The 11,562-nt window shown below is 36.6% G+C and overlaps 1 protein-coding gene across 2 annotated transcripts in view; it reads right to left on the bottom strand.

Annotated features, from left to right (window-relative positions):
- Positions 1-1,181: 1,181 nt before the first annotated feature.
- Positions 1,182-11,562, bottom strand: part of ATIC (5-aminoimidazole-4-carboxamide ribonucleotide formyltransferase/IMP cyclohydrolase) — a 29,486-nt gene continuing 19,105 nt past the window's right edge. For both annotated transcript variants that reach the window (XM_059393422.1, XM_059393421.1), the window contains 5 exons: positions 9,812-9,940; positions 4,772-4,864; positions 3,382-3,564; positions 1,914-2,069; positions 1,182-1,412 (listed from right to left, as the gene is read on the bottom strand). In XM_059393422.1, coding sequence (XP_059249405.1) covers positions 1,293-1,412; positions 1,914-2,069; positions 3,382-3,564; positions 4,772-4,864; positions 9,812-9,940 — 681 coding nt within the window. In that variant the 3' untranslated portion in view covers positions 1,182-1,292. The remainder of the gene's footprint in view (positions 1,413-1,913; positions 2,070-3,381; positions 3,565-4,771; positions 4,865-9,811; positions 9,941-11,562) is intronic.

Here is an 11,562-nt window from a genome sequence, read left to right as displayed (position 1 = left end):
ATGCTTCACAATAATCAGTGTTGAGGAATGGTAAGTGGGGAAACTAGATGAAACTAGTGATCATGAGTTGTACTTGGATGACAGGTACAGTTTTAACTAATTTGTGTCCATCCCAAAACTTCCATTAAAAAAAAAGGTCCTTTAAAAATTCAGAAAAATACTACTATGTGCCAACAATCTTGAAAACTTAGACAAAATGGTGAAATTCCAAGGAGAGAAAATATATATACTTTGCTAGAATTGACTAAGGAAAAAAAAAATGGAAACAGTGACTAGAAATTTTCCTATGATATTCGTATGTGTTCCTGATTCTCTTAAGGACAGAGTAGAGTGTACTGACTAACCCTCCTACAGATAGTTATGAACATGGAACAAAAATGTTACAAAATCTATTTGAAACCACTGGAGAGCAAAAGGTTGGTGGAAACCAGACAGAATCAACCTTCAAGGGGAAAGGAGATATGTCTAATTAATCTCATTAAACTATGGATTCAATGCAATTTCAATCAACATCCCAACAAATATTTTTATAGAAATAGACTATATTTAGTTTCAAAGTTTATATGGAAATGCCAAAGCCCCAGATAGCCAAAACAAGTTTTAAAAAGGACAAAGATGAAGGCCTCCCATTATCTGATTTCAAAATTTACCACAAAGCTACAATTTTCAGGACAGTGTGGTATTGGTGTTAGGACAAACGTAACTATAGAACGGAAAAGAGTCCAGAAGAGACCCATGGCAAATAATGGTTAACTGAGGGAACTGGCAATCCAATAGTTTTTTCAAATGATGCTGAAACACCTGGATAAATGTTTGGAAAGAAAGAGAAACTCGACCCACACATCACACTAAAATTCAAGTATCTCAAAACTGTGCTTAGAAAGGAGACAACCAAGCTTTTTAGAACTCTGACTAAAAGAAAAGCTGCATGAGCAGAATCCCCTAAGAGAAAACCAGTGAGACTGTAGGATGCTTATGCTGTCTAACTCCAGGGTCTACTCAGTTTCTCTGGCTTACTTGATGATTTTAAGATGTTTCACACAGGCAATGTTTTGGGATGAGCTGAGCTCCAGGAGGCAGGGATGTTCCTGTATTTCTTACACACAAATATTTATGGGTAATATTTGTCATGGTAGAACGCCTGTAACTTTAAGAAGTTAAATACAACCAAAAGCTATGGATCCAAGACGACTAAGACTTAATGTTTTATTTTTTAAAAAAGATACTGTCATAATGTTACATGTGGTTTTTCACCTACACATAAGCAAACCATAAAATATGGGGCAATGAAATCAGTGATGAAAGAGCCGAAGATTCGTATGAGCAAGGATTATTCCCAATTCATCGCAAGCCTCAATCACAACTTTGTCAGCAGCAGAACCAGAAGGAGCAGCAATGTAGGCCACACCGCTCTGAGGGAAGAAGAGACATTGACTTTCAAAACACAATTTTAGGTTAAGACACGCAAAAATCAAAATCCCCCTCTAGAAAGCATAAGCTAATAATGATTCACAATGCAGAATGATTCACCCAGTCAAAACAGGAAAATGATAGGATGTGGGTTATTCATACATCAAATGGAAAAGTGAAATAATTAAGTATTATCGATATATCACACTGCCATACTTGGACATACATCACAGAACTTAACAGATGCAGGATTTCTGAAATAGTTTTTTTTTTTTTTTTTTTTAATGATTTTATTTGTCAGGGTTGGGGGAGAACATACAAGTAGGGAAGGGGGCAGAGGGAGAGGGAGGAAAACACCCCCTGCCCTCCTCACGGTGAGGATCCCTGGGATCATGACCTGAGCCAAAGGCAGAAGTTTAACTAACTGGGCCACCCAGGCATCCCTGAAATAGTTTTTACATAATAACCAATTCTATGCAAATATACATCAATTCCATACTTACCCTTTTAGCTCTGTCTACATTATCCCTGAAAGGAAAGAAGGCATCAGAGCTGAGAGAAACTTCACTAAGTTTGTCAACCCATTCCTTCTTCTCTGCTTCAGTTAATAATTCAGGCACTTCTTCAAACAATGCCTTCCACTTTATCAAATCCTCATCCTAAGAGTAGAGGGTGGAGACAGGAAAGAAAGATTTTGGATTAGATCTTTAGTACTTTCTGATGCAAATCAGAACGCCAGAAAGCACTTGGGCATTTCTCCCAGGATTTAATTACAACAGCTCATTACAGTTTACACATCTAGAATCTTTTTTAAGAATCTTTTTTTTTAATGCTTTTAGCATTTCATTAAGAAAAGTAATTCTAAGTGTACCAAATAAAAACTATACTATTTACTTTGTAAATCAGTTTAAATATATTTTGCTTTTTAATCTCTGCCTAAGTAAGATCTACTACTTTATATCTGTGTCAAAGCAAGCAAGCAGATGATGATGGATGTTGCAGAACTGCATTTGCACAGTCTCAAGTCTACAGCAGGCCTAACAGAATCACGGTATGATTCATTGTATTCGTATTTTTAAAAAGATGCTTCCATCCTGGATGACTTTTTGGCTTAAACAGTGTACCTTTAACTCTTGCTCACAGAACTATGAACAGGAATTTGCTACGTAATTATAAACAGGGAAATACAAATATTAGAGTAAAAGAAGAAAGGCTGGCTTACATGTTAAATACTTTATGGTTATAAGGCACACTCTTCAATGACACTTACTATGTCATGGATTCCTGTCCCTCAATTTGTCAACAAGGTAGTATGGTCAACTCACCCTCTCAGAAGACCATCGAGAGTCTGATTACGAGACTTCTTTTTTTTGTTTTCCATATAGGATTAAGCAAAAACGGGGCCAAATTCTGTATTTTTGGCAGGCTACTTGACATTGTAATTTTATTATTCTCATAGGCCTTCTTTAAAACTGAAGACATTAAAGAACACATAATTTAACAAAAATAGAGTTGTTAAAGGCACTGGTAGAAAATGTGGGGGGAAAAGACCCCGATTATGTGCCATCAGATTAATTTGGATTTCGTGTTGAATACACACCTATCATGTAGCAAGTATCATGCTTGGCATGTGACAGAAACCTCAGGATAGGTGAAGAAACAGTCCCTGCCATCAAAAGCTTAAAATCAGTACGAACATATAAAACTGAAGTACAAGCATATAAAACTAAACCAAATGATTATAATTTAATACAGGGAAGGTCTATGGTGTCAGGAAGGGATGAAGAACTGTGAACAAAGTCAAAGGCAAGACAATGAAGAATTGTTGAGAATTTTAGAATCATAATTTTAGACAATGTAAAATTCAAGAAGAACAGCATTTTTCTCTCAGTAGTGATGAAGATGTCTGTTACAGAAAAAGGTGAGCGTACCAGTATACTCTACCCACAAACCCAATGACAAGACTTTTACCTCGCCAATGGTTCCAGTAACATACTGATCAATGGCATTGGAGATTTCTGCTCTCTTCACTCCAGTTTTAAACTTCATTGAAAGGACTTGTGGATGATGTCTAAGCCACCAATAATTTGCTTTATCCCCTGCAAGGCGTGTGCAGTGTATTCGAGACTGCTGTCCTGCTCCAATGCCAATAACCTGAAGAACATGAACATTAAGATGACCATCTCTTACAACAACGTATTTTTCTTAATAGATCTTTTGTGCAATTCTCTAAAATCTATCAATTTAGTAGAAAATTGTCAGTCCAAAATACAAGTAATTTTTAAGGCATTAAAAGGTAAGGGAAGAAGTTTATAACTACTATTTATACATTTTACCTCTTCAGTGACATTTGAAGTATGGTTACTAATACTGTGGAAGTTTCTAGAACTCTTGGACATCAGCAGTGAAGCACAATTTTACCAGAACTTCTTAGAACCCGAGTCAAAGGAGGCCAGTAGCCACAATCTCTCAAGTTTTCATTATTAGAGACAAACAATCTTTTTACAATTGACAATCAACTAAAATTCTGAATTTTAAGTCTTCCAGATCACATGCCAATTAATACCCACACTTTCCCTCCCCTACTTATGGGTCAAATAATTTAACAAATGCTAAGAGAAGAGCTCAAGACACAGTCAAAAGGGGTCCCAATGCTGCTGAAGTTATGGCAAAACCAGAACCAGATTAGTCCACAGTTAGAAGAGGCCCCAGTGATGAGCTAGGTCGGTCCTGCATTCTATGGTTCAGTGCACTAGGAAACAAGTTCAATATCTTGCTTAATTAACATCAGTAATCAATATCTTGATTGTGGTTGTGGTCATGTAACTAGGTAATTGGGGAAAACTGTTCAAAACTCGACACTTAAAAAGTGAATTTTATTGTACATAAATTATGTCTCAGTAAACTGGATCTTCAAAGATCACATTAACTTGCAGTCTACAGATTCTTGGTAAAGTAACCTTAGAAATACACGTGAAAATACCCAACAAGCTGCAAAAACATGGAATAATGGGTGGCAGTACCATTCATTAGTCTCTCTTCACTGGAAATACCACACCAATCAGGAGGAGGGGAGCAAATGAACTAGTTTTAGAGCAGCTATTACAGTCCCACGAATCCAAATGTGTCAACTCAGTCTGAGGAAGAAGCAATATGACCAATTTTAACACATCGTTCCAAAGACAGTCTGTGAGCATCACTAGTTTTAACAGTCCTCTATGTTACTGAGTCAATACTGACAAACCCCGAAGAGAAAAACAGGACAGATTTTCCTTTCCAAGCAGTCTAGGACTTGAGGGATGGGTATCATTTTGTAAAAAATGGGTATCATTTGTAAAAGTGGGTCTGAGAGCTTGGTTACCTGACCATTCTTGGCATAGCACACGGAGTTAGACTGCGTGTACTTCACAGCAATGGTGGCTACAATGAGGTCTCTGAGCGCAGACTCTGACAACTGAAAAAAACACAGGATGGTCAATTGCATCAGATTTTTGTAATTCCCTTTAACTTGAAGCATCTTACATGTTACTTATTTTAACAGACCTAAAATGTAGTATCTCTCGAAGGACATAATGAAATGAACTGTTCATAGGAAACTCTACTGTGTTTTACTAAAAAACCAAAATCAACACTCAACATACTTATGGAACTCAGCAGTGCCTAATGCATCACAGACTCAGATTAAAGTCATTTGCAGCGACTCAGGCTTAATTCTGTTTAAGAATTAAACATCATGCTAGTTACAAAATGCCATATCCACCCAAACTGACAAAAAATACTTTCATCATGCTAGTTACAAAATGCCATATCCACCCAAACTGACAAAAAATACTTTCTCAGCCACAGAACCAAGAAACCTATATGGAAAAATGATAAAAATTTATGTTCAGAAAAAACACTGAGAATCATTTTCACAGACATTATAAGCAACTGTGATGCCCATACACAGCTAAGGCTTGTTCAGGGAAAAAAAAAAAAGATCATTTTCTGCTTTGTCCAGAAATTCTAAGTAGAAACTGTTCAAAAATACTTGTGAACTACCCCAGTCCAAACAGAATAAAACAATTATTAAAGCCAAAAATGTCACTATGTTTAATAAAAAGAATAATTACAAGCTGAAAAGATAATCTATATAACTATGCTGAGTGGACAAAGACTGTAAGTAGCAGCTAACATCAATTAGCTAAGTGAAAACCTAAAATCAGACTTCATCAAAATTAAAACTTCTGATCTGCAAAAACCCTGTATTAGGAGGATAAAAGGACAAGCTATAGACTGGGAGGAAATATTTGCTAACCACATATCCAAAAAAGAATTAGTACCTAAAATACATAAAGACCTCTTAAAACTCAAGTGACAAAAGCAATCTAATGAGAAAATAGGCAAAACACACAAAGAGATGTATCAGTAAAAAGGATATGCAGATGGCAAATAAATAAGAAACAACATCATTAGCCATTAGAAAATGCTAATGAAAATCATGAGATACTGCCACATACCTAACTAAAGTGACAAGAGTAAAAGCGAGTTAAGGATGCACACACCTGGATCACTCATATGTTGCTGCTACAAAATGTAAAATGGCACAGGCTCTCTGGAAAACAATTTGGCAGTTTAAAAAACTAAATATGCCAACTATGATACTATCCAGCAGCCACCATTACACTCCTGGGCCTTTATAACGGAGAAATGAAAACTTATGTTCACATAAAAACCTACTCGTGAAATGTACAGAGTGAAAATTATAAAAGGGGGAACAGATAAGATGTTACTCAAGGTTGGGGGTGGAAGGAGAAGGAAATGAGTATGATTTTAAGAGGGCAACCCGAGGGACCCTCTTGGCCATGGAAATGGTCTTTCGGTGCCTTGACTTGTATCAGTATCATTATCATGGATGTGATACTGTAAGATATTAACACCAGGGGAAACGGGGCAAAAGATACATGGGAATTCTTAACAGTGCATGTGAACCTGTAATTTTCATTTTAATCTTAAAATTAAAACCTCAATTAAAAAACACTGTTAGGGGGCGCCTGGGTGGCTCAGTGGGTTAAAGCCTCAGCCTTCTGCTTGGGTCCTGATCTCAGGGTCCTGGGATCGAGCCCTGCATTGGGCTCTCTGCTCAGCAGGGAGCCTGCTTCCCTCTCTCTCTCTCTGCCTCCTCATGATCTCTGTCAAATAAATAAAAAAATCTTTAAAAAACAGACCCCAAAACCCTACAATGTTAGAATTTAAGAATTTGTCATTCTAAGATAGTACTAATGTAGTATATCCTTTCTTATCTGTTATTTGCTGTTTGAGACACCAACTATGTATTTTAATCTTTTAGTTCTAAGAAATTTTAATTACACACCAGCTTTCCTACAGGTCTGCCTTGAAATGCAACTCCGGTATTCTGAGTTAGGATCAAGGAATATAAGCCATTTCAAGAGGGGGGATGGCCGGAGTTGGGAGTGAGGGACACAAACAGTTAAAACAAATTAAAGCTTTATTTAAGAAAAATGGAGGAGGTAGTAACTCAGTCACATGTTCATTAATGCTTACTACATACTTCTACTTCTCTCACTGTTCTAAGACCTAAAAAGATTTTGAGGCTGACATGTTAACAAAACACTGCTTTAAAAGAAGAGAGGACTACAAAGAAAGATAAAACCATCACTCTTAATGTTTGAGCTTTCAAATTTCTAATTAAAAATACATATGAAACAAGTAGAGAATTATTTAGATAAAAGATGAATTAAAGCCATATCTCACTCCTTGTAAAAATAAATAAATAAATAAAAAATCCAAGTTAGCACAGCCAGGGGTATAAACCCTATCAAATACTGCTGAATTATTAATCAGTCCAATACGTATAAACCTAAAAGGAAAGCTTACAAAGTAAGAGCCTCAATAGTTAGGCAGAGCTGCCAACATAGGTACCATGTAATCTAGGTCAATACTGTTTCAGTATTTTATTTTTTTAAAAGATTTTATTTATTTATTTAATAGCAAGCGACCGCAAGAGAGGGAACACAAGCAGGATGAGTGAGAGAGGGAGAAGAGGGCATCCTGCCAAGCAGGGAGCCCGATGTGGGGCTTGATCCCAGGACCCTGAGATCGTGAGCTGAGCTGAGGGCAGACACTTAATGACTGAGCGACCCAGGTGCTCCCTGTTTCAGTATTTTAAAAGATACTCTAACCAGCCAGATTAATAAAGTGTTAAAGAAAAAGGGAGGGGGCACATATTACTGTAAGCTTCTCATATACAGTAAGTAATATTGGTACAAAACACTGCTTCCAACTGGAAATCCCAGTACTTTACAGCCTTGACCACAGGAGGAGATGGCAATGAACTTATTACAGGTATTTCTACACATGATGCCTATACCATGTTCCTTTACTTCAGGGCACCATTAATTTTCAAAAATAAAAGTGAAAAAACATCTATTAAATCAACAAAGATCACGTCTTCATCACTATACACTTATTAACAGGCTGAACTACCCAATAAAGGTTTTAAAACTTATTTTCAGCAATTCTACTTAAAGATGAGGAGAATGAAGTCACACCTGGGGCTCAGACCTGGAACAACTGCACCTCTTCATTTTCTTTTTCTGTTACAAGGAATGACTTATTAACAGACTAAACCTTTTCTAGGAACAAACAAGAAAGCTCAACACCAAGGCAGTAAAAAATATCAACTACTGAGAGGCAAAGATCCCAGAGATAAGCAAGAAGAAATGAGTGTGACCATCTCTGCTTTTCACCTCAAGGCACTGTCCAAGATGCAAGGCAATAAGCTAAATGGTAAAGGAACTGAGTAGCACTCCTGCCGGTGTTACAGCACTAAGTGGCAACAATGGAGTTCAGAGAACACCAAGGAAAAGTGACACCAGCAGACACTGGTGCTCTCAGAACAGGGGTGAACCCTAAAAGGACCAGTCCTCACAAAGACTTAAGCCCAAATTCAAATCAGCTTAACTCCTGCCAGGATAAAGATGATTTGACTTCCACCTCCTCTTCCTACCAAAAGTGGAAGTCAGTTCTGGAGTGAAAAAAAGACTCCATCCAAACACTCAAAATACCTCTATAGTTTTTTCACATTCAATGCCCAGCATCCAACTAAAAATACCAGACGTACTAGCAGACAAAGCTACAAAGCAATGCAGCTACACATCTTAAGCATGGGGTGTGTGTATGACGGGTGGCGGGCGGGGGGTGAGGGGGATGTGAGGGGTGGGAGGGTGGGGGGTGAGGGGAGAAGAGCCAATGTTAGCACTGCAAAAAAATCTTTCAAAACTGAAGATCCAAAAAAACAAAACAAAACAAACTGAAGGGCCAATTAAGAGATTTCAGAGAAGAAATACAAGCTTATCCATTTTCCTATTATGTAACCTAGGACAAATTTCTTAGCCATAACTTAGATCACAATTTTGTGATCTTTACGAGAGAGATGACAGTAGTCACCCACCGCCAGTCCCCACTAAGAGTGCTATGCATTGTAAATGACAGAATACACGTATGTATGTGGAAAAAAACAGAACAAAACACACTATCATCCTAGGAGTATGTCCTTCCTAAAAGATGACAACAGTCTAAAAGCAAAAACTTGACCACATAAAAACAATGACCACAGTACTGAAAATGGAAACAAAATATCAGAGTACATCTACACATGGCTTGCCATGTGGCCTTTCTATTTGTAGGGACGTCTGGGTGGCACAATCAGTTAAGTGTCTGCCTTGGGGCTCAGGTCATGATCCTTGGTTTTTGGGATGGAGTCCCGGGTCAGGATCCTTGCTCAGTGGGGAGCCTGCTTCTCTCTGCTTCTACCACTCTGCCTGCTTGTGCTCTCTCACTCTCTCTGATAAATAAATAAATAAATAAATAAATAAATAAAATCTTAAAAAAAAAAAAAATGTATTTGTAGCTTAGTGCATGGAAAAAAATTCAAGTCACTGAACAGAATTATGAGAAACATGATCTCACTTAGGCGTAACTGAAGATAAATACCTCTAAGTACATATAAATGCACAGAAGCTCCTAATATGGTCATTTATTCTTTTTTTTTTTTAAAGCTCTTAAACTTATCTGATAACTCAAAGATAAGCCAGACATTTGCAGATCAACCAGTTTTAAATATGGGTCTTAATAAATGCAGAAGCTTATAAATATTAAAAACAGACTTACTGAATTACTAGCATTCAGTTCAGACGACTATTTTTTTTTTTAAAGATTTTATTTTTTTGTCGGAGAGAGAGAGAGCGGCAGACAGAGGGAGAAGCAGACTCCCAACTGAGCAAGGAGCCCAATGGGGGACTGGATCCCAGGACCCTGGATCGTGACCTGAACCAAAGGCAGATGTTTAACTGACTGAGCCACCCAGGCGTCCCCAATTCAGATGTTTTTTTCAACTTACATCTTTATTCTTGGTCACAACGTTGCTAAATAATGACCTGTCAATGACACCATTATTTCTCTTCTGACTTAAACGAAGACCAAAGAGAGTTCGAACTTCGTTTTCATCTGGATTGTAGGACTGATCCATCTAAAATAAAAATTTGGAGTCAGAATCAATATGTCTACAACTTTCAACGTTTTTCACTTAATTTATGTACAAAAAAATCATCACAGTAAGGTTATATGCATTTTTTTCTAACTTAAGCCTGTGTAAGATCACTTCAGTAAAGGTACAATAGAATGGTCAGTTACTAGTATTTTGTTCTAAAAAATTTGAGAGGTTTACAATCTTGTGGTGTTTTCTAACAACAAACATATTAAAACAGTAATTCCAATGACAGCATTTCTGGTTATACCAACTGAAAGCACTGTATCTTACTTTTGGAAGATCAGAGGATAAAAACAAATTTGCCAAAAAAACAAACAAAAAAACAGGTAGTAGCATAAAAAATAAATTCTAATTTTCCCTTTTTTCTAATAATCTATTATAAAATACAGAGTAAACACTTGAATTAAATAGTTAAAAGGGGGAAAGCAACATTTGCAATCAAGGTCTTTGTTACTTGAAAGGGAATATATGTTGTTGTTGTTTTTTAAGTAATCTCCACTCAAACGTAGAATTCACAATCCTGAGATTAAGAGACAGCTGTTCTACTAACTGAGCCAGCCCTGGCATCCCAGGAATATATGTCATTTGTTGCTATCTTCCTCTCACAAATTTTGAACTGAAAAGGTATTAAGACATGAGAATAATCTACGTAAGACCACTCTCTCTCCCTAGATATTATTCTAAACTTCACAATACCTCTTAATTTATTCTTTAAAGGATCTCTGACTTAGAAAGCTCTGATTCTGTAACTTATAAGCAAGCCCTCATAATTAATTCTTCCTAATTTGTACTTTCTTGAATTCCAAAATGTTCCGTTTTCTTCCGTATTATCAAATTTCTAAAACTGGGATGTGCTCTCCTTATTAACTGATGTCAAAAAAAACTTATAGCCAGAGAGAGAAATAAAGCTATTTCACAGTTATAATTGTGTGTCCATGTGCATTTGGCTAAACTCTCAAATAATGTATTGGGGAAGGCCCGGTGTAGTCCTTTGACATCTTCAAATGTAATGCTGTCAGGTGCTGAAGAGGTCACGATGAGTTCAAAGTTTGGAAAACAATCTCCATGATGACATATGTAAGTATTAAAAAGAGCTTTAAGTACTTAATACCCTTAAAAAAGACCACTGGATTAAGAAACTGAAGAATACAGCCTCTGCTGACTGAAGGGCTGAACTTAAATGAAGGGCCTTAACAGAAAATTATGTATACTTAATGTAGTATTTTTCTTCTCCCTTGAAAAGCTGACACTGAATTTGTGGTGTATCATACAACTAGTGGTATCTTACAATAAAGGCTATATACTTAGAACTTCGATTATACGGAGTTATGATTCCACAAATCTTTTGACATGAGCACTTTCTGTAAAACAGTGTTATGAATTTTTATTTTAATTCAAATAACTCTGCTTTATCCATTTATAATCTTAGACAATGGGCTAGTTTCCCTAATAGAAAAGAGCTGGTCAAAATCAGGAAAAATCTCAACAATTAATCAGAAAAATAGGCAAAGAATATGGTCAGATACTTCATAAAAAGGAATTAAAAATACTCCTAAATATGAAAAGATGTTCACCGCACACATAATGGGAAATTAAGCTGC

Source organism: Mustela nigripes, chromosome 3 (genome assembly GCF_022355385.1).
Source record: "Mustela nigripes isolate SB6536 chromosome 3, MUSNIG.SB6536, whole genome shotgun sequence".
NCBI lineage: Eukaryota > Metazoa > Chordata > Mammalia > Carnivora > Mustelidae > Mustela > Mustela nigripes.
The sequence above is the reverse complement of the archived record's forward strand: the minus strand, read 5'-3'. Positions and strand labels throughout refer to the sequence as shown.